At 38.9% G+C, this 24405-nt stretch overlaps 1 protein-coding gene across 4 annotated transcripts in view; it reads left to right on the top strand.

Moving 5' to 3' along the window:
• The window catches only part of ptprfb (protein tyrosine phosphatase receptor type Fb), a 132573-nt gene that overhangs the window by 85733 nt on the left and 22435 nt on the right, over nucleotides 1-24405 (top strand). For all 4 annotated transcript variants that reach the window (XM_082172158.1, XM_082172156.1, XM_082172157.1 and 1 more), the window contains 7 exons: nucleotides 3755-3872; nucleotides 4934-5512; nucleotides 6768-6865; nucleotides 7398-7654; nucleotides 10021-10102; nucleotides 11907-12134; nucleotides 20044-20204. In XM_082172158.1, coding sequence (XP_082028284.1) covers nucleotides 3755-3872; nucleotides 4934-5512; nucleotides 6768-6865; nucleotides 7398-7654; nucleotides 10021-10102; nucleotides 11907-12134; nucleotides 20044-20204 — 1523 coding nt within the window. The remainder of the gene's footprint in view (nucleotides 1-3754; nucleotides 3873-4933; nucleotides 5513-6767; nucleotides 6866-7397; nucleotides 7655-10020; nucleotides 10103-11906; nucleotides 12135-20043; nucleotides 20205-24405) is intronic.

Here is a 24405-nt window from a genome sequence, read left to right as displayed (position 1 = left end):
TTGTTGAATGTAGGTGTGTGTTGTCCGTGAACATGCCTTTGTGTGTGTGTGTGTTTCGTTGTTCCAGAGTTTCCTCAAAAGATTCTTATAGTTGCGTGACAGCCCACTACAGTTCAGGGCCTGGCTTGCGTTATGCTGGTAAATCCTCTTACTGCCTAGATTTGGAGCATTAAAAAAGAGCCGAAGAATTGGGCGCACTTCAGTTACCAGTGTCGTTTTCCTCCCAGTGAAGCCTGACCCCATTTCTCAGTCCGCCCATCTCTGTGCCAGCAGACTGGCTGCCGTCTCTCTGGAGCCCTGCTGTTAGCGACCGCACCTGCTCCGCTGCCACTGCGTGCTGCCACCTGCCTGGAAAACATTCAGCAGGAGCCAATCGCTTGCTCCCGCCAAATTGCTTTCCTTTCCCTCTCCTATGATTCAGGGCTGTCTGGCAGCCTGTCAGCGAACTGGATTTCTGGAATCTGGGATTCATACGTTAATACAAGGATTCACACCTGACCTGGTGACCTCGAGCAGTCACAGTTAGGTGTGTGTGTATTTTGGTTGGCCACCAAATTTTTTGTATCTCCAACGTTGGCTGTGGTTATGCGCTAACATGCCCTTGAAAAATTGACCATGGTAAAAAAAGAATATGTTTAAAAGTTTTTTTAAATGAATAATTTATTCTTAATAACACCAACATGTGAGATCAAGTAAACGCCACAAATCAATCGTCACACATAGATTTTGTTCTGCTTTTAAACACCATTCGCAAACTTGAGACTTAGGGCCCTATCATACACCCGGCGCAATGCAGGGCCAGGCTTGACGCGAGTGTTTTTTGCTAGTTTCAGCCTGATGCAGTTATCATTTTCATGACCTGCGCCACGTTGTTTTAATAGCTAATGCATTGTGTGTTCTGGCGCATTGTTGGCGCGTTGCTATTTTGAGGCAACTGAAATAGACTGCACCATTGACCAACTGAAACCTGGTCTGAAAGTCAATGGCGCAGTGTTTTTTTTTGTTTTTTGTAGAGCGCGTTAGTAATGTGCGCCTATAGGCGGGTCCACAACACGCGTACACTCTGCTTATTAAACACACATGGATGCGCAGCAGCACACAAAACTGCCAAATAATAAAAATAAAAGGATTACAATGTAAAAGAGTATTATTGTGTAGATAAAGATATGGTGGAATCCGGCTTGTCCTGTAGATGGTCTGCTCGCGTGGTTTAACCTTGCACACGAGAAGATCCGTTTGTGCTCTGGAGACGCGTTCGGTCTTTCCACTATCAAATTCCGTCATGTAAATAGCGAATCCGCCATGGCCCGACTGAGTGCAACTGGCATTTTAAGGGAATGGGAGATGAGACTCTGATTGGTTTATTGCACGTAAATCCCAAAACACACCCATTACTCATTAAGAGCTTAGATCGTTAAAATAGGACCCTTAGTGTCACACCCATATCAAAAAAAAAAAAAACACCCAACATCTGTTTTAAGAAACCACTCATAAATCTTCATTTAAGCCATTTTTAGATCCTCTCTTTTCATCAAAGGTGAGAAACTCTATTAATTTCTTTCACCTCAAGCTCTATTCAGAGGTACCACCAACACATAATGGAACCGTGCTGCTCTTCTCACAGATGACATTGATTATTGCTTGACAGCACAGAGACTCGCTGGTGTCAGCGTGTGACATCTGTGCACCTCTGTGTTATTTATTCTAGCAATCAGCCATTTTGAAGGTTGGCGTCAGCTGCTAGCTCACTAATGTAGTGTGACTGTGTGCTCAATGTATAGAGAAGAAACACACCTATTAAGATGGCTTTCCATTAATCGCGATATGATTGGAAATGATTGGTTTGTGCGATTAATCCCACCTCTTTTTGTGAAAAAGAACAGCTCAGCATCAGTTTACAAATAAAATATATTGTATAAATTGTTACTGCCTTCAGTTATTATTTTGGAATAACTAAAAATGCTTAAATAAACTAACTTGATGATATTTGGTTTTAATAAATAACAACATTAATTACATAGTCAATGTAAAAATACAAAAGAGAATTGTGTTTGGTTTCTCTCTTTTTTCCCTTTTTTTTTCTTTTTGATGTAGTTGAACCAGGAAAATGTGAGAACATTAAGTGTAACTGGGACATGAATTTACATTTGATTTATTAACACACAAAAAAAGAAGTAAAAAAAAAAACTGTGAGGACTTTGCCTCCTCATTTCAGAACACCACTGCATGCCAATGTTTCCTCCTTAGTTAAACTTCTGTTCTCTATGAGTGCGAGCTGTTCCCTTTGCTCGAAAAATTGATAAAAGAGCACTATTTATGAAGGAGAAAATGAGAGGCGAAAATGCAATTGCTTCGCCTATAAAAAGTAATTTTGTGTGATTAAAGTAATGAATAAACGCTCAAACTTAAAAAGGTCATTTAAATTTATCCAGTCATTTACATTTTATCCCGTGTTCCCCTTCTTTAGGGCTTCTGTGGGAGAGGAAACCAAACCAATCCTCCGTTTAAAAAAAGAAAAATTGTGAAACAGTGGGCACTTACTGGTATAAGTATTAATATAATTAAAATCTTAATTAAAGAAGAAACTCAGCCAAGTCTTGCTAAAAACGCTAATGAGAAGCTTTTAAATGCCGTTTGTAATATAGGAGTCTGGTATTTTGTGTGTGTGTATGGTGGATGAACATATGCTGTGTCATGACCTTGGTTTATTTCTGTGTGAGAGAGGATTTTCAGCACATCATTTGCAGGTAACCCTGCAAGTACACTAAGAAGAGATTACCTGAGTTACTGTAGGCTTTACAGACATTATTCCTCATTAAATGTTTCTTCAGTAAAATTAGTTTTCTATTCATAAAGCTAATTCATGTTGAAAGGAGGACGAATAGCAGCACAATAGCAGCGCATTAATGACGCACAGTTTAGGAGTTTGAAAACCGCTTCAAGTATTTGAAAACTGTTATTGTCGCCGTGTAAATTACAAAAACGTGCATTTGTCTAAACGGTAACATCATACACATGCACATTACGTGTTCAGTCTACAGGCGCGTAGTGTTTCTTTACAAAGTTACATCGCCAAATACTGGCCTGGCAGCAGATTACAGCGTTTTTAACGGCGAGTGAAAATATTGTTTTAACCCTAATCAAGACACTGTTGTTGTGTGCATGTGTTCCTGCAGTTGCTTGCGTGTGCTGTGTTTGACGTTCTCTGTTTCTTCCTTTGGTTTGTGAGTTTGTTCAAGTGCTCACACAGGTTGATGTCAACCAGATGTGTCAGTGTTCCAGTTGTGTACACCAGTTAGGCTAATTTGTGAACTAATTTGACTTTTTAGGAGGATCCTTGAAACCCTATTTTAAAAAATAGGGTGGGGAAATCATTCAAATATCTGCCAAATTGCAGATAGTTGAAAAAAAAATGATTTGCTAAGTGTCCTCGTAAAAACTTTTTGTCACTGGTGTAAAGCAAGAAGACTGACACCCATGGTTGAGTTGCTTTGGTTCTTCTTTTTGTGGCTTGGAAGAGCTTCTCATAGAAAAAGCTTTTCAAAGCCTTTTGGAGTTATTGTTTGTATGTGCAATATGAAATTAAAGATGTGTCCGATGGTTTTAAAAGGGAGGTTGTAAATGGTTAAGCATTGGGGTGTGTGTGGTTTATTGGAGGGTTTATGATCAGTGTCTGCCAGTGGGGATGGCATGAGGGCGTCTCTAGATAAAGCTGTCTTTGCATCTAAGGCATCATGCTGTTTCCGTTTAACAGGAGGCTGTGATCACTGGACTTTTCTCCGAGACCTCTTACTCTGTTACCGTGGCAGCGTACACAACCAAGGGCGATGGGGCGCGCAGTAAAGCCAAAGTCATCACCACCACCGGCGCAGGTAGAAACTCACACTCAAAATTCACCCTGATTACTTTCCTAATGCATGCTTCTGGTCTTATTCTGCATGATTCATTGGTGCACATTCTTCCAAAAAAGAAAAAAATCTAAATATAATAGCTTATTTTCTTCTCTACGGATGTCACCAGCTGCTATATTCCACTGACTGAATGTCCTCTTATATTTCGGAGTAAATCGCATTACAGGTTTCATATTGACTTTAAATCCTGAATGTGTCTGTGGAGGTTTTCCGTGACAATTCATTGTAGAATGTAGAATTTAATCAAAAGCAGCTTTTGCAAGACATTTCTTAAGGATTTAAATAGATTGAAAAAGCTTTGTTTTACTATTATTATTAAATATTAAAAAATATTATAGAATTGTGGTGAATATGAAAAGGCATTTAGAACTCATTTTAGTTATATAAATTTGGGGTTGATAAGAATTTTGAAAGAAGTCTCTTCTGCTCACCAAGGCTGCAAAAATACAGTAAAAACAGTAATATTGTGTACAGTACAATTTAAAATAACTGTTTTGTATTGTAATATATTTTAAAATGCTATTTATTCCTGTGATGACACAGCTGAATTTTCAGCATCTTTACTCCAGTCTTCAGTGTCACATGATCCTTCAGAAATCATTGATGAAACATTTATTATTATTATGGATGTTGAAAATAGTTGTGCTGCCTAATATTTTAGTGGATAACCGTGATAGAGAATTCTTTGATTTTCTTTATTTTTATTTTAAATGTTATTTTGTAACATTATAAATGTCTTTAATGTCGTTTTTGATCAATTTAATGCATCTTTCCTGTATAAAATGTATTTATTTAAAAAAAAAAAATCTTACTGACCTCAGACATTTAAATGGTAGTATATTTATATTTAAGTTAATTTAAAGACTACTTGCCAAATACAAGTAGTCTGTTATGCCAGAATAAGAGGAGTGTTTTGGACATTTAAAAAGTTCAGAAGGATATTGTCTGTAATCTAAAAATGTCCCTGCACAATAACCCTCTCTTCAAGCGTGCTTAACATATTCTCTCTCTACCCCCCTCAGTGCCTGGTAAACCCACCATGATCATCAGCACCACCGTCGGCAACACGGCTCTCATCCAGTGGCAGCCTCCTAAGGACATGGTGGGCGAGCTGATCGGCTACCGACTGCGGTACAAGCATCTGGAGGAAGAGAACTATGAAGTCCGTGAGTTCGCACGCACCGACGACCACCACACCGCCACAGACCTGCACAAGGGCGCCACCTACAGCTTCCACCTGAGCGCCAGGAACCGGGCAGGAGCCGGAGAGGAGTACGTAAAAGAGATCAGCACTCCGGAGGACGTGCCCAGCGGGTTTCCCCAAAACCTGCGCGTCGTGGGCTTGACCACCTCCACCACCCGCCTGTCCTGGGAACCGCCCATCCTGTCTGAGCGCAACGGCCGGATCACTCAATATTTAGTGGTGTACCGCGACATCAACAGCAAACAGAACAGCACCAACCGCACCACCGAAACCCAGATGACCATCCAGGGGCTTCGGCCAGACACCACCTATGATATTCGTGTGCAAGCCTTCACCAGCAAGGGAGGGGGTCCCATAAGCCCCAGTATCCAGAGCAGGACCATGTCTACATCACCTGGTTGGTGTTTACACTCCATGGCTTACGTTGAATCGCTTAAACAGATACAGAAATCCTTTTATCCCTCTGTGCAATTTATCACTGTCAGGCCTCAGATAATTACAATGCACCGTAACATAATTATAATACACCCTATACAGTATATTTAATGACACTGGTGCACATGATACCACACACACCTATTCATGTTCCAAGAAAGATTGTGTCCAGAAAACAACACCTGACCATGTTCGTTTCTGTCTTAACACATTTGAACTCGAGACGAAATCTTTGTCCACTGGTCACAGAGAAATCAGAAGATAACCAACGAATTATTTTTGCCGCAATAACACACGCTTGAAACAACACAGCCATTTTGTCATGCTAAGACCATGATAAATGTGCAGTGTTATGAAAAAATGATATTATCTTCACATTGGGTGGTCTGTTTTAAGGCGAGTGGAGAAATCCTCCTTTTGTATTTTCAGTTCAAGTTGAACTGAAAGCTGTCTTATGTTTAGCAGAATCATTGTTATTGTTATTGAATAATTACATTAACTATGTAATTATTGCTAAAAGTATTAAAAATTGTTTTCGTTATTGGAAGTATAAAGCTTAAAATAAAATATAAATATTAGATCAAAAAAATATATTTAAAAACGTAAACAAAAATGAGAAATTGAAATAAGATAGAAATGTCGCTGCAATAAGTTGAAATTGAAATACTAAAATGACTAAAACTGAGATAAAATTAGTTAAAGCTCTATGGAAATATAAATAAAAAAACTAATAAAATTTACAACCGCACATAAAATTATTAAAACTTGACCTAAAACTTAAAAGAAAGCTTACAATATAAAAACAAAAGCCAATTCAAAATATGAATAAATACTATAATAGTCTTTAAATAACACTGAGCAGAATAGCATCTCAGTTATTAGGAGTTTAAGTTTCCTGTAGCTGGGGAAAGTATAGCTAGAGTCACAAATTCTTTGTATTGTTCTCAACAAATATGCTGATTTTATAGTTTACAGAAAAGCTTTTACTGGAAATATTCAGACAGGGGCTTTATTTGTTTATGTACTAAAAAATGGATTCACAATAATGTAAGTACTTTTATTGCAGTGTCAGTAATTTCACACAAGAGATTAGTAAACAGTCCTCTTTAGCCCATTTCAGAAGCTCTGTTTTGTTTTAAATGTTACCTTATACATAATGCATTGCAAACCCTGAGCTTTGAATAATGTTTACAAAATCCCTGTTTTCTCCCCAATAGCATTTGCCACAAGTTTTGGTGTCAAAGCTGTGATGAAAACCTCTGTCCTTCTCACCTGGGAAGTACCAGAAAATTATAAATCCCAAGTGCCTTTTAAGGTAAGACCCCATTGACGTGCATTAACAAAAGTTCCTCATATTAAAAGATATAATTCACAATTATTTATATTTATGCCTGTTTTTATAGTCTAGCCACTTGGGAGTCTACTGTATAATGGTCTAATTCTTGTACAGAACGGTTACGCTGCAACAGATGTAAATGTAATTTTACCTATTAGATTTAAGTGCTCATTCTGTAAATTCGCATGTGGTTTTGTAAAATTGCAAGTCACGCTGTTGGTCAGTAAGCTGAAATGCTTTGGAAAGTCTGTCAGAACGGTCTCTGGCCTACAGTGGACTTGACAGTTGTCTGTGTGGCGTCTCTGCATGCCAGCCACTGGTATAAAACCATAACAGTAATATCCTGATGGGCCAAGCCCAGAAAACAGCACACTGTTTCCAAAGCTAGAAGTGACTGCATGGGGATAAAGTCTGTTTATGCAATCAAGTTCTTTGTTTAAATGAAACTGAATGAAAAATTAGATTTAGTGAGCCGTGCAACTGAGTGAAATTGAACCTCTCCCTCCTGTAGATCCTCTATAACCAGCAGAGTGTGGAAGTCCAAGGCAACCTCAAGAGGAAGCTGATCACGCGACTGCAGCCAGACACGGATTACTCCTTTGTGCTGATGAGCAGAGGGAACAGTGCTGGTGGTCTGCAGCAACAGGTTTCCATTCGAACTGCACCCGACCTGTTCAAAAGTAAACCTGTCCTGTACACAGCAGAACAGACCAATAATGGAAAACTCAGCATCAACCTGCCCAAAGTGCCCACCACAGCTCCTGTCAGGTTAGTACTCTAGTAATCAAACAATCAAACAAAATCGGATGTCCTTTCAGTGGTGGAGAAAATAAGATGAAAAATATATGAATGATTTGAACAAAAATTTTATAAATAAAATGTATATATATATATTTCTTCTATCAGCCGAACACAATCAAAGTTAAATTAAATAATAGCTCTGGCTCATCTCACCTTTTTTAATGGCATTGAATAGTGTCCGAGTTTTTGAAGTTCCAGAAGGAGTTCCAGTGGAATTTTTGTAAGAAAAATGTCCATATTTAAAAGTTTATAAATTATAATCGCTGGCTTCCGGCAACGGTCGTACGCGCGTTCACAAGAGAGCCGAGTTCTGGCGGAAGGGTGACCTCTGACCCGACGTAGGACGTAGCTCCTCTTCTCTTATATCGGAATTCTCCAACATTTTTCTTCTAATTCGTGACCTGCGTTTTGTTTTGCTCCATCCTCTGCGCTTCCTCGTTCATCAATTCTCACCTAAGCTTATTACGACATATGTCGGGGTCAGAGGTCATAACAAAGCTGGGAAGAGCCAGGATATTATTTAATATAACTTCGATTTTGTTTGGCTGATAGAAGAAAGTCATATACACCTATGAGGGCTTGAGAGTAAATTCTGGGATAATTTTCATTTTTTAGGTGAACTATCCCTTTAATAAAGCATGCATATATATATAAAATGTCATACGTATAAGTGTGCAATTGAGGTCAAACATGTGATGTCTTTATTTACTGATGTATAAATCAGAAATACATAGCTTACAGAAGGTTTTGAATACTGTATGTATATAAAGAATTTTCAAATCAGTTTTTTAAAAGTTGATTTTATATAGTACTCGTCTTATTGCTGTGCATGTAAATGTACTCCTTCCCCTCTTATTTAAATCTCATCAGTACGGATATGCCTCCAGCCTCATTCAGGTCAATGACGCCATGCTTTCCGTTCTGCAGTGTAGCTCACACACCATTACCATGCAATTATTCCCTCCCCAACTGCACGCTCAGACTGAATCTCCCCAGCTCAGCAAACAGCCTTCCTGCCAACGCTGCAGATTCCAGCTGCTTTTCAACCCAAAGCAACGTCATCCTACTGTATTCAGCTTTACATTTGACCTTCTCCTGAAAAGAGACAGCTTTTTTTTCTTCAAACTACCAGAAGGTCCTTGTCAGACTCAAGTGACATTGGCATGTTTCCGCTTCATTCTCATCTGAGCTGTGTGCTGAAGGATAAGTCATGATGGAACGCGTAGAAATCAATAGTGGAGAATGTGCCGACAGATAGGCTGTTTTCTCTCTTAGCTGAGAGGAAGATATATCTGAAAGTCTTGGTTTGAGAACACTTAGAGTGCAGCCTGTCATGATGGAGGATATGAGCACATCCTGCTCGTAGAAAGCAGACACGCTGCTCTGTTTCTGATGTTCTTGCCACAGAGAGCCCATCATTACGGCTGAGTGCTGGGTGGAGGCCCTTAAATGTGTCATCATAATTTATGAATGAGAAAGGCCTCTAATGTTTATACGTCATTTTCAACACTTAATTTTTCATGAATGAGGAGGTAATGGAAGAAAAGTGGATTGTTTTTGTCCTCTGAGAGGAACATGTTGTTTCGGAGTCAAGCTTTTCCACAGCCAATTATGTTCCCTGAAAAGAAATTAAACTAAATTGCTACTGAACCGCAAAACCGGGAGATTTTTTCTTCTTCTCTGGCTTCTTTGGCCGTTGACAAAGTCAGAGCTGGTGCAGTGTGGTAAAAAAAAAAAAAAAAAAAACCTGTACCTTGTTGCCAATCCCTGGAGGAGAACAGGCCTGTGCTCCGGAGTGCCTTTTTTGATTGGTAAAAAGATTACCAGAGTGTTGAGGATGAGAAAGTCTTGGAGAAGATTGGCATTTGGAGTAGAGCTGATTGATGTGGGATTTCGTGTCAGACACAGCTCTTCGTTCTCCGGGAAATCCCGGAGCTCTGAAGCACAGAAAGAGTTTTTCTTGGAGCTGATTTTGCCTCTCATATCAGAGACCGGCCAAAATTAAAGCCTCGGCTCCAGTCTTATTATGAGCAGCCGTGTGCCACTCGCCCCAAAATTATGCCCGTTCGTGAGCGCTTCATTCCCTCATACTCTAAAAGACGGAGCTGATGATTAAAAACCAGTAGTGTTGAGATGATTAACTGAAGTTATTACTCAGAAAGCAAGTCATCAGTTTTTCTACGCATTCACACACCTGGAATGGGTCGCTTCTAATTCCCACCAGCTCAAATCTAAGAGCTTTTCTGATATAAATGGTGACGCTTGTTCAAGCTGCTGTAGTGCACTTGAGAGTAGTAAAGGTGTACATGCTAACAGTGTTGTTTTCTGCATAGGTGTTACTACATTGTGGTCGTGCCCGGGTCTCCTACATCATCTCGTAAGTGGATTAATCCTGATGAGATGGAGCTGGATGAGGTGAGTTATTACTGTTTTGTTGTTTTTAACTGTATTCATGAGTCATGAGAAACCTGGACATATCAGGGAATTTTAAAAATGTGATTTCTTGAAATCAACATCATGTGTTTTGAAAATTAATACAATATTTTACAACATTTTAAAACATATATTTTATACACTACTATTTAAGTTTTTTTAATCAAATAATTTTATTAATTTTATTTGCATTTTATTGACAGCAGCAAACTTTAGTTTCTCTTCAGGTTTGTATGTCTTTCTGTAGTCTAATAAAAATTAATCAAATAAATAAGTAAATACTTTTCCAGATATTCTTTATACACATTTATGATATCAAATTTGCGACATTGGCTTTGTCACTTCCAGTAGACAGCAGTACAATGCGGTGAAAAGACAAGAAAATATGACAAGGCATATCTCGCCCTCGGATTCACCAGTACAACTGTGTGTAATGAAGAGAGACCACAGTTTGTTGTGTGGCCCAAAGCCTTTGCCTTTAAACCCAAACAAGTTAAGTAGCACTTAGTAGCCCCTTTCACACATACAGTCTTTACTGGTAACTAAATTACCAGTAATCATAGAGTTATTATGGAGATGACGTGATTACTCAGCGCTGTTTACAGTAAGCTTTTTAATAGTTTTTCTATTTAAATATGCGCAAGATGATCATCTTTAACTACGTCTCGCAGCTTTTTCAACGTGTCGCGCTCGAGACCCAGACTTCTTTTCCATTCATCCAATCCATGAAACCAACTCGGAAGTGACTTAAACTGCAAATTCATCGACTGACCGCTAGAGACAGGCTGCAAAAGAGAGTCAATCCCATATACCCCCCATGTTAATATGCCTAACTTTACAGCATAAAAATGTTTTTTATAGCCTGGTGCAAAAAGTGTTTTTGGTCTATATAGCTAATTTTGTCCTTCATGACAACTGGAAGGGGGGTGTATTTTTTTATAACTCATCCGTTTAAATTATATTAAGCCTTAAAGTTCTGCATAATTAAGGGTGTGGCTACTTGAGTGACAGGTAGATTGCCGCTGCTGTCACTACAAGCTGTTTGTCAGGTGTCTGTCAGCCGTCACGTCACCTCAGCTAATCCCTTTTTTTGCCCATTTTCGTTTATGCGGGAGTGATGTGCTTACCAAGATGGCGACAGCAGCTCCGCCCACTTTGGGCTTCAAAAATGCTCTTCAGAAACCTACGGGTGACAAAATGAAACCTGTTGAAGTTGAGGAGTTGGAGTACTGTATTTATTACAATATTTTAAATAAATCCTATCGAATTTTGCAATCAAGGTCATGTTTGAGAGTGTCTTAATGTGGGCGGGGCGCATGTATATTCATCAAAGAATCCTGAAACAAAATAGTTTCCTCAAAATATGAAGCAGCACAACTGTTTTCAACATTAATAATAATCAGAAATGTTTCTTGAGCAGCAAATCAGCATATTTCTGATGGATCATGTGACACTGAAGACTGGAGTAATGATGCTGAAAATTCAGCTTTGCCGTCACAGGAATACATTTTTAAAACATTCAAATTGAAAAAAGTGTTCTAAATATTATTGCTTACTGTGTTTTTAATCAATGAATGCAGCCTTGGTGACCTTAAGAATCTTTCAAAAACATTAAAAAACAATCTTACATCACAAACACAAAGAGAAGCCCATTGAAGTTGAATGCTTTTACATTCACCGGCAATTCAAATAAAAGCATTGACCAACTTAGCATTAGTTTCCCACACAACACTGAGGGCCTGTGGCTTGTATGTACTAATTCATCTGTCTCTGATCTCTTCCTCAGCTCCTGGAGTCTACTGAGGGAGCTCTGCTCAGGAGACGGCGTCACTCGGACACCGCAAGGCCATACATCGCCGCAAAGCTGCTCTCTCTACCAGACAGCTTCACCTTGGGCGACGAGAAGACGTACTCCGGCTTCTACAATCGGCCCCTTTCCAATAGCCAAAACTACCAGTGCTTTGTCATGGCCGAACTCAAGGACCAATACCCTGTTACTGCAAATGAGAAGCAGGTATTACAGTTTGTAATAATATTTTTTGAACTACATGGGGGACCCCACATGTACGTTTGTATGTTTGTCGTCTTTTATCTTCGTCTTCAGCTTTTCCGAAAATTTCAGTGCGAGTTGCAGATACACAAGCAGTTATTTTGTGAGTCTTGCCAAAGCTTTGTCCTAATAAGCAGCAAAGCTCAATAAGCTTTGTTTGTCGAACAAGCATTAACTTAAACGCCTCGCCGGTTCCCTTCAGCCCCTCTCACATTTTTCCATCTGCTTCTCAAACAAATCAAAGAATCGAAAGTAATCATCGCTGAAACTTATAGCCCAGACCACCAGAGGACCAGTTGGATAAATATTCATAATTTCCTCACATGATAGCGTCAGCAGTGTTTGGCACTTTGAGCTCCTCCATCTCGGCTCTGTGGAGAGAGCAGCAGAATGGATTTGCGTGGCAGGGCTTTGGGAGCACGGAGGCTTGTCCTGATTCCCTTGAAGCTGACTCTTAAGTATTCCTAAAGCTTAGGCATTAATCTGTCCGCCATGCTTTATGAGAAGAGGGGGACAACTTCCTCACTCAGCACTTCAAAGGCCCTGCTGCCCCTCCTTTTCTTAAACGTCAACCTTTCCGTCCTGACTCGTTCACTCGGACTTCCACGTTCACTTCGGAGACGTCCCTGATCTGCAGAGACTGTAGCTGGACACCTCTTTAATAAAGATTAAACAAGCCCACGGATGGTTTGAGAATGTTTAGATTGGTGTGTGTAAGGTTCAAAAGAACAAGACTAACCATTTGTCGGTGGCTAGAGAATGGTATCTCAGAGAATGCTCAACATTTAACACTGCTGCGCCCTTCGGATCCGGCGCTCCAGTAGCTCTCCTGCTGCGGAGCTGTCATGAGAAATGAATGAACAGCTCTGAAATGAGCTGAGCTCCAGCAAAGGGGCCTTTAGAACACATGAAGCCTAGTGCTCAGCACAGAAGCACAATCCCATTGAAAAGCTGCAAAGAAACAGTGTGGGAATGGGATTGAAACTATAGACTAGGACTGGGTAAAAATAAAGATTTTCCAGTAAATCATGAAATTCACTAAATGAAAAGCTTCCAAATGCAATTCAATAATAATAATATGTGTAATATAACTTTAATGTTAAATTAATAAATCAACAAAATTAAATGCATTAAATAATTATATTAAATAAATAAATAAAAGAACTATAGGACTGGGCTTGAAAATACAGACTAGGATATGGATAAAATCATTTTTCAATTAATCACGAAATTTACTAAATAAAATGTGACCAGGTGCTATATAATAATTATAGTAATAATAATTTAACAATATCAAATAAATGTTAAATTATTAAATACATGAATTATATTTAAAAAAATAAATATTTACATTAGAAATTATATACTATTAAAAACAAATATATATTTTAAAAATGAATACTTATATTTTTACTTATTTAATACTTTTGTAATGCTTAATAATACAGTAGTATTTCAACAACCCTCAACCTTTAGCATTTGAAACTAAACACTAAACTAACTTTGTAATGTATTTTCATTCATTCATTGAGCATGAAAGTCGATAACAGTTTTCAATATGCTCTAAATTTAGTGAAATGTTTGTCATCTCCTCTTCTGAAAGAATGAAATCAATACCTTTTTAATCAAATTTACTTTTTAATTCACTTCAGTTTCATAAATGGATTTATTTCATGATATTACTACATTAGCATTTTTTGTTAGTAATTATAAGTAGAGACACAGCCGTACTAAAGACATCCATGATCATCTCGGTTCATCTTGAGGACCAGTAAACCACGATGTCTCCATGTCCATGGAGAAAACAGAATGTCTTTGTGTACAAGCATCACCTAAGGCACATAAACAAGCCCAGAGGAGTGTGAAATCGGATGATAGATGGAGTGTGTAAACAGAATCTGGTTAAGCAAGTGCGGAGAAGCAAGCTTAAGATGTTATGTTAAACGAGAGCGAGAGACAGCGAGAGACAGGTTTGAAAGGAAGAGAGCCGTTCCAGTGGTCCAGAAGAAAAAGAGCGCTAGAGAGCAATGAGCTTTTAAAGAAAGAAGCGCAAGAAAAAAAGCTAAACTGAGAGAGAGAAAGAGCGTCAGCTGGCTGGTAAAGTTTGGAAGGAGGGCCTGTGGCGGCCGAGCTGTTTCAGCCAGATAAAGTGTTTACATTAGCAGAATGCCCGCACTGAGACCCCAGCGCTGAGATGATGTCGTTAACCGCTCCTCTTCTGCCTGAGGACGCGAGCACATCCTTATCCGCTCAATGGATTTTGCGTTAGTTAGTATTCAGCTTTCTTGTGTGTTTTTTTTTTGTTGTTTTTTTTTTCCTTGGGAAATGCTAAACACATTAGTGACGTTAACTGCCTTTAACACATCGTACTCAAATTGTGTTAAAGTGCCGGAGGAAGCAGAGCGCTGTCGTTTCATTCACCTCCACAGCGTCAGAAAACGCATTGCTTGATGGATGATTCTCACAAAGAAATGTCTGGCTCATATTTTATTATACGAAAAAGAGGCCTATTTTTAGGACTATTAAGATTGGCATTTATGTTCAAATTCTCATTACTGTAATGTGAAAAGTGTCATTCTCATTAATGTAGTCCAGTAATGTGGCTAATTGTACATTTAACATTTTATATTTCATCATTCTGCAGAAGCTTTTATCCAAAGGGACTTGCAAATGAGGAAAATCACTAGCAATTGATCATTATGGAACCAACAATATTCACAGTCCTGCAATGCAGAGCTTTGAGATAAAACCAGAATACAGAAGCTAGTGCAAAAGTTTATATCACAGAATCCTTGTTTCTAGTTTATATAGAAAGTGCCTTTGCTTTCTGTGATTTATTTTATTTTATTTTTTATTCAGATTTATTTTTTTATTTAGTTTATTATTATTTATTTATTTTTGGGACTGAATATGACCTAGACATTTATGAAGCATTTTAGTGAGATTTGCCCTGATAGGGTGAAAGTGATCATTTTTACCATGGTAAACCATCAGTGTGTAATTGGCAGGGTTTTTTTTGTCTCTGTATTTGCATTGTTTCTCTGTTTAGCCCCGCCCACAGAGAACTTTCATTGGTCCAAAATCCTGCGCCACATGACTGTATACAATAGGTGGTATTTTTTAGATGGGTTGGGCAAACCAGTGGACAAACATGTTAACCTGGTATATCAAAACGGTTAAAGCAACTTTTAAACTGGAAGAAACTGGTTCCAACAAATAGCTTGAGCTTAAAGGCCCTGATATACTCACGGCAAAGTTCTTTTTGGTTCTTCGCTTCGGGGTAAAAAGAAGTTTGAAATAAGTGAGCAGCGGTTTACTGTTAGCGAACATATTGACGCTATCCACTCTGCTGAGAGTGCTGTTTAGATGAATATGTTAATATGTGCTGTGCACTTTCCTTTCAATAACAAAATAAACACAAGAAAAAAGACAGCGGTGAGAAAACGGTAGTTAAGAAAGCATCTGATCCTAGCGATGTGGATGTTCGCATGAGCTCTGCAATTCAGCACTCCAGTAAAGTCATGTCACTTCATACAATAGATTGTTTAAAGGTCCCATGACATGCTAGTTTTTGTAGGCTTTAATATAGGCCTTAGTGGTCCCTAGTACTGTATCTGAAATCTCTTTCCAAAAATTCAGCCTCGGTGCAGAATTATAGCCACTTCAAGCCAGTCCCAGAATGAGCTTCCTTCAGACGGGCCGTTTCGGTGTCTGTAGCCTTAAATGATAATGAGGAGGAGAAAGGCGGCGCAAGGTGGAGGGTGGGTGTGGCCTTGACCATCTTGCGCAACGGTAACGTGGCGTGCATGTTTACGTTGGATATAGCAATGGCACGAAGACACGCAGTCTTTCAAGCATTTCAGTTTGACCCAGAATCTGATCCAGATGGAGAAGAAGTTGCAACTCAGCGGCTCCAGCAGGACGTTTCCGAATGGTTAGTTAAAAAAATTATGTCTGGATACGGTTCTTTATTCGGATGGTTTACAGTTATTATCATGTAGCTAACGCGAACCTACTGTTGCCTTTTCATGAGAGATCTGTAACGTCTGTATCTTATTACAATTACATCAAGCTCTGCGATCTTGAAATGCGGATATCGCGCGCGCCATATAACCAACAGGAAAACGGTTATCCAAATAACAAAGACGTGTACAACACTCGCGTTACAGTGTGTGTATTCACACACATTAACTGCATAGCTAATGTGACAGCCACATTCTATGTGTAACAATCTAGGTAATGTTAACCATAAACGGTAAAGCAACACACTTATATATAATTAGTTGACTTACTTGTCCGAGGTGTGTAGCTGAGCCAAAGAGAGTGATCCAGACTTTAGTTTCAGACGTTCAGCAAGCCCAGCTCTGTATTGACCCTTCGGTGTTCATTTGTACATCCAATTATTGAGCAATTGTTATGCTTCGCTCGCTCAAAAGCCATGATATCTCTCGTGGACAAACTAAAATCGCGCGCGCGCATTTTCTCATGGGCGGAAAATATATTCTCTGGGCGGGCAAAGCAGAGACAGGGGAGGTAACATTTCCTCCTTATGACGTCATAAGGAGGAGATTCAAGATCAGCGTGTTTGAGCCTCCATTTTCTCAAAGGCAGAGAAAGATAGCAAAAGCTCGATTTACAACGATTGAAATTTCTAGAAACTTGGGGACCATATACAGGCTAGGGGAACTCATATTAATGTTAAAAAACCTCAGAAAGTGAAAATTTCATGTCATGGGACCTTTAAAAGCAAGCAGCTTTTTCTTTTTTTTCTTTTTTTTTGTGTGTCTCTTTCAATTAGATTTACAACTTCAATTAGACGTCACACCAGTTCATTGCTTGAAGCATATCGGGGCTTTAATCCAATAAGCCAATGTTTTTTCCAGGTCTTTGCTAAAGAAAAGTTACAATTATGCAGTGAAATGTGTATTTCTAGTACATTGCACTCACATAACCGCCTGCGCTCACATAAAGCATCACGTTAACAGTGAGATTGTCATATGAGCAGTGCGATAACACAACGACTTTATGACTCTCCTCCAGCTAATATCCCGCTTATCTCTTCAATTAATATCTGTGCGCTCTTAAATGAGTCAAGCTGAGCTGAGGAAGTGATCCGGATTATGGTGCCCTGCTCTGTGTGACAGGATGAAGCGGAAGGAAGAGAGATAGAGAAAGAGAGGAAGGCGACTGGGGTTTTGGCCTTCAGGGAAATGGTGTCCATGTGGATGGCCTCTCCCAACACAGAAGAAGAGAGTGAAAGTGGCAGGCCCATCTTTCCTCACCTTCATTTCTTTCGTTCATTCTCTTCATGTTTTTTTCCCCAATTGTTTCTTGGCGGTTTGTGAGGCAAAATCCGAGCCTGTCCCATGGCGCGTGCATGGAAGAGGGCACAGCAGGGAGATGTCTCATTTATGTCCCCTCACACTGGCTCTTTTTTCTTCCTGTCACTCCCTCCCTCCCTCCAGCAAGCTCACTATCACCATGGTTTGAGCACTAATGAAGAGGATATGATTCCTCTCCTCAGCTTCCATTTATCAAAGCCACAGAGAGAGAGAGGGAGAGGGGGAGAATGGGGGGGGAGGGGGAGAATGGGGGGGGGGGGGGGGGCACAGGTCCTCTCTCCATGTTCTTCTCACACAAATTCCTCTTTTCTTGTGCGTATCTTCCTCTACATGTTCACATGTACTCAGAGGTGTGACTTATGCTAATCAAAGGTGAATGTGTGTATGGCAGGGGTTAAGAGGATTCTTGTTAAGGGAATCTGGTCTGACATGGAGACAGATGTGAAGATGTGCTTATGCATGTGCAGGGCCTATTGTAGGTTATTTTAGTTTCCTTTTTTTATTTTAATTAGTGCTGTCAGTGTCAACACGTTAACACATGCGTTTCATTTTCTCAGTTTAACTGGTTAAAAATATTTAATGCAATTAACGCTCCATCCGCTTTTTTTCCGTCATCCTTTGGCTAGCGTTACAATATACGATCACGCTCTTATTCATGCAAATGCTTTTAAACCATTCAAGCGCGATAAGACACGAAAGAGAAATCTGTGAATCTCCTGTCACACAGTGACACACACTACTCGTGCGCACAGAAAGCCTTTTCAGACAGCGCTTGAACGGACAAAAACACAAATTATGCAAAGTCTTAAATGAACGTAAAGAGTGCGGCATGTCTTAAAGTGACATCAGCCTAATAAACCTGCTGCTGTTTGTCATTAAGGTAATCAAAGAACAAAAGAAATAGAGAAAATCACACACTGCTCTTGACTGAATAACTTCAAATAAATTGAGTTTATAATTTATGCAGGGAAGACCGTAAAGTGGTTGATCATTTTTAACAATTATCATTTTATGTATATCCTACCTGAAAATCTTAAAGCAACACTGTTTATAAGGTTACATGGGTAAAAAAAAGAAAAAGAAAACATTTGTTGTGCATTTTGACTGGGCAAGTCAAAATCTGAACTGGTCTGACTGGGCCAATGGAAACAAATGTATCCCTGATTGAAGGCACAGGCAAATTACATTTATTATAATGGGTTTATGTGAAGATTGTTTTAAATTCAAAATATACCAACCTTAAATTTAATAAATGCTCAAATTGATACTTATACTGTAATATACTGTATGCCTATAATTAATGGCTAAAATTGAGAAAAAATCTATTTCATAGAGACATTTGTAGCAGTATTGATAATTCTGGCCGCCTTTGAAAAACAAATATCTAAAATATAGGCTACTGTCTTTATGTTGTTTCTATACTAATTTTGAAATTAAATGAAAAATTATTGCAATATAAACTTTAATGTTAGGTGCGAATTATCACGATTAATTACAGAAAAATGTGTGATTTACATTTTTTTAATCGATTGACAAAAATAATTTTAATGCTACTTTACTGTTTTGAATTAGCTTTTCCCATTTTAGTCATTTAAGTTAAAGAATGTGTCAAACAATCAACATACATTCCTAGAAAATAGAAATTTTCCAGAAATGAAAAGTAATTATAACATACGCTATCGTTCAAAAGTGTTTTGAGGAAATTAATATTTTAATACAGCAAGGATGCATTGAATTGGTCAAAAGTGACAGTAAAGACATGTATAATGTTACAAAATATTTCTATTTCAAATCAATGCTGTTCTTTTAAACTTTCTATTCATCAAAGAATCCTGAAAAAATGTATTACGGTTTACACAAAATTAGGCAGCATAACTGTTTTTCAACATTGATTATTATAATAAGAAATGTTTCTTGAGCAGCATGGTAGATATTATAATGATTTCTGAAGGATCGTGTGCCACTGAAGACTGGAATATTGAGCTGAAAATTCAGCTTTGATCACAGGAATAAATTACTTTTAAAACTCTATTCAAAAAAGGAAGCTGTTATGTCAAATTGTAATAATATTTCATAATGTTGTTCTTTTTATTGTATTTCTGATCAAATAAATGCAGCCTTCACCATAGGAGACTTTAACATAAAAAATAAACTAATATAATATCATATCATTGTCAAAATAAATACAACAGGAAGCGTTTTTTAAGTTCTTAGCACAGCTAAGACATCTTCAAAATGTCATGACAAAGACAGATACTTTAGCTTAAAGTACATCAAGCATCACATCCAAACAAGCTCTCATTTGCTCCAGGTCAGCCATAACTCTTGTGTATCTTGTTGCTGTGGACTAACACAAACTCTCTCTCTCTCTCTCTCTCTCTCTCTCTCTCTCTCTCTCTCTCTCTCTCTCTCTCTCTCTCTCTCTCTCTCTCTCTCTCTCTCTCTCTCTCTCTCTCTCTCTCTCTCTCTCTCTCTCTCTCTCTCTCTCTCTCTCTCTCTCTCTCTCTCTCTCTCTCTCTCTCTCTCTGTAGCGGACCTTCTCAGCCAGCCCATACTCGGACCTCATCATGGTGACGGATGAAAACCATATGCAGCGCAGTATGGAGCCGCCTGAGATGCTTTGGGTCATGGGCCCCGTGCTCGCCGTGGTGCTCATCATCATCATAGTTATCGCTATCCTGCTCTTCAAGAGGTGAGGAAGAGGTTTCCCATCACTCCTTTCTGAGGTTCACTGTTCACTGGATTTGGCCTGTGAACATTCACTGAACGACGGTAAATGCGACCGCACCTTTATAATCGTTCCTCCTGATAAGATAGATTCCATATTTCAATTTCTCTTTGAATGTAATGTGTTCGAATTATCTTCATTTGAAGTGTTTCTCAATTAGTTGTGATTAATTAGATTTAATATTCACCATTCCATGTAATTATTTCAATATTTTATCTATTAACAGCCCTAGTTTTCACTGTTGTTGATGAGGTTATGAGTAGGGTGACCATACGTCCTCTTTTTCCCGCCCAAAATGTCCGGGATTTGGCTTTTGAATGAATGAATGGCGACTGTAGAAAGCAAAAGCCGAATCCCGGACTTTTTGGGCGGGAAAAAGAGGACGTATGGTCACCCTACTCATAACCCCATCAACAACAGTGAAAACTAGGGCTGTTAATAGATAAAATATTGAAATAATTACATGGAATGGTGAATATTAAATCTAATTAATCACAACTAATTGAGAAACACTTCAAATCCCAGCCGGACATGTCCGGGAAAAAGAGGACGTATGGTCACCCTGGTTATGAGAGGCCACCATTCTTTTTTTTTTCGGTATCTCTGAGAGCAACTCTCTCAAAGTATCAGCCTCTGAGAAAGTCTGATTTTAGATGAAATACACCCCTGCACATCATCGTCGGCGTGACTCTGAATTCAGGGCTGCTTTGTACACGGAACAAGATGTGGCTAATTTTAGCTAGCTTTCCCACAGAGAGAACAAAAGGAGGACATTATTCATAATGACATCTTGACTCAGCCGAATAAGGCAGACATGTAGCTCGCGGCATGACCCGGTGGTCCCATTCATAACGCTTATACAGTACTGACTTATACTCCCTCAAGCCCGTCTTAGTAAAATCCCTTACTTCAGAGCAGACCTTGCGTTTGTTTTGCTCTGATTTTCTCCACGTTCGACACAAATCCACCATTTCAGCCCCCCTGGTGGCTCAGGACTCTTCTAGCTTTGCAGTGACTTAAATAGAGGCCGTTCACGAGCGAAGATGCAGCGGTGAAATGGCAGCGTCAGCTTTCGGTTTCAGCAGGTGAGCGGTTATATGGCTGTGTCGCCACAACCTGCTGATGCTATTCTAAAAGCTGTCATCTTGCACTGCCACCGCTGTGAGCCAGATAGTCCAGCGAGTAGCTCTGCTATTCTTATGCTTCAGGAATGATAACTGGTCTATTTCACTGCTGGCCTTAACTTTCTCTTTCTTATGTTTGTTCACACTGACAGCGATATTGTCAGTGGCTGTATTGTTTGTTGCTAACAGACGGTCATACCGTCGGATGCCCTAATGCAAAATCTGATCACAAATGAGATTAGCCTTTTTGATTCTTTGCTGAAAATGAACATTTAATGTTAGGGATGCACTATATTGATATTTTGACTGATAGCGATAAGCAGATCATTTCATGTTGTGGTCGATAACATATTAAAATTCTACAGCATTTTGTCTAAATAAATAAAAAATAAAAATAAAAAATAAAATCAATTGTTTTAAATGCTACAAGCAAATTTAAACATCACAAAGCTATAATTTACATTATTACAAATGGATATCTATTTTGAGATTTATGAAAGATCACATTTAATGGTGTTTTTAAATGATTAGTTTGAGCTTTAGATGACAACAAAGGTCAAGGTAAAAATAAGGGATTAAATAAAAATAATTCTATAATATCGTTTGATAACTGATATGGTACCGATATATTTTGCCTCCCTATGATTATGTGTTTGTTCATAAATTGAAGCAGTGGATAATACGTCATGAACAAGATGGAAAAACACAAGGTTTTCAGCACAAGTTTTAATAAACCATTTTAAAAAGTTTAATATTGGCCGATAACCGATATGGTACCGATATATGAATATGTGTTTATACATAAATTGAAGCAGTCTATAATATGTAATGTCATATAAACAAGATGAAAAAAATTGTCTTCTACACTTAAAAAAAAAAATTATTATACCCCTGAATGGGGGCAGAAGAGATATTACCTAGTTACCTAAGCTAAAGCAAACCCTGAGGCTGTTCCAGTCAGTCATTCCATAATATAAGTACTTATTCAAATAAAAATCCAAAAATCTTTTTAAATCACCATCTTCAAACTCTAAGTCTGATTTCTGAAAGACGTTTTTGAAATGCAAGGTTAGCCGCACAGCTCACTTGGGTCTCTGGGTGTCTGACAGCAACTAATCACATGTCTCTTCCTTCCTCCACTCCATACAAACGCAGCAAACAGGAGAGGTAGGTACCTTCAGATTATGGCCAGGTGTCTTCATTTCAGAAGTGTCATCTGTCTCACTCTTCACAGGCTGCAGGGTCTACAGGTGTGGCCGCACGTTACTGTTCATTATCATGTTGTTTTGAATGACTATCAGTTCAGTTCATCCAAAACAGGATGTTGGCTGTAATTGCCTTTTTGAATAAAGATTGACCGTAGTTCACCCTCACACCCTGCTGCCCTTGAAGAGTTCCAGTCCATTGGGTTTACGTCGTTTCAGTGGTGCATGTTTTGCTGTTGTGATCGTGATGTTTTATTTTTGGGGATGTTTTTTTTTTCTTTTCTTTTTTTTCCGTGCTGTTCGTGTTGATCCTTCACCTCCTCCTGAAGGTCACTCAGACTGAGCGTGTGCAGTCAGCCTTTCTGCTGTCTCACCTGAGCCCTGAATGGCCCATTGTTAAGGAAATGCCAGCCCGGCGGCTGCCGAAATAGAAATGTTCTCGTCTTCAAAGCTGACATTTCCCTCCACCGAACTGTTGTTTCTTTTCTTTTTTTCTTTCCCTCTTACCCGCTAATGTACAAAATATATCTCTAACGCATATATACGCTCTCTCCCAGAGCAAAATGGCCATTTTCTGTTATTTTTATCTTTGCGTTTCATGCTGAACCCAGTACAAATGGGTCCTTTTCGCCTCTGGTGTACCGTATATGTATTAACTCCAAACTGAATAATTGAAGCGTGCTGAGACTTACTGTATGTACAATGAAGGTGAGGGGCTACTTGTCCAGCGCTCTAGTGATTAGCGATGCTATACGCCCGGCTCTGTTAAGTGGCATATGCTGAAGACCCTTCAGTGCAGCCCGCCTCTCTGGTGTCAGCCTCATTTGAGCTATTCAGGCTTTATTAAAGCTAGAAAACTGTGCTCAGAACCTTACAAATTGAGTGCAGTGAGATGTGAAATTTCCCGTGCATACTTCCATTTTGGTTGGGGATTTGTGTCCATGTGTCTGAGGATGGGTTTCCACTGACAGATGTTCTGCGTCTCCGTGTGTGTGTGTGCGCGCGACAGCTTTACTTGCTGGAAGAGCGCGCTCAGGAGTGCAGGTGCTACAGGGGCGTAATTACCGGTGTTGTGCCATCCAGCTGATGTGCTAATTACCTAGTCGCCTTGTTTTCCCCACAAACAAAAGCGTAGCACCCTGAATATTTAGTGAGCTTGCTAACAGAATCGAGCGAGGCACTGAACAAACACGCTATTTGGCTTTTATTTCGGATCACCGTGACCCCCTCACATCCCTAAGGGAAATCCTAATGTGCTCTAAAAGCAACAAAGCTTTAACAGGAAATGAGGCTCGTGCTTTTTAGACTGATTAATATGTTGTCTTAAAAACCTTGTGAAAACAAATTTGGAGTTTTGCGACTTGTAATCGACCTCTATTAGCTTTGAGGTCATCTATATGCTAGTGTGCTCCTAAAACTCCTATAATTATTTTATATTATCATTTAAGATAGTATACTAATTTAGTGTAATGTACAGTAACAGTATTGTTTAAAAAGTTGGGGGTTGGTAAGAGAAGTCTCTTATGCTCACCAGGGCATTTATTTGGTCAAATATACGGTAAAAATGTAATATAACATATTAAATATTATAAATATTCTTCTTCACCGTATATAAAAAAAAATATAAAAAAATCTGTGATGTCAAAGCTGCATTTTCAGCACCATTACTCCAGTCTTCAGTGTCACATGATCCTTCAGAAATCCTTCAGATATTATCTGATTTGATACCCAAGAAACATTTCTGATTATCATCATTGTTGAAAACAGCTAGATAATTTTGTGGAAACCGTGATGTTGTTTTCTATATTCTTTGATGAACAAAGTTCAAAAAGAAAG

The sequence above is a fragment of the Leuciscus leuciscus genome (assembly GCF_965113295.1).
Source record: "Leuciscus leuciscus genome assembly, chromosome: 6".
NCBI classification, from domain to species: domain Eukaryota; kingdom Metazoa; phylum Chordata; class Actinopteri; order Cypriniformes; family Leuciscidae; genus Leuciscus; species Leuciscus leuciscus.
This window is presented reverse-complemented; position numbering and strand designations above follow the sequence as displayed.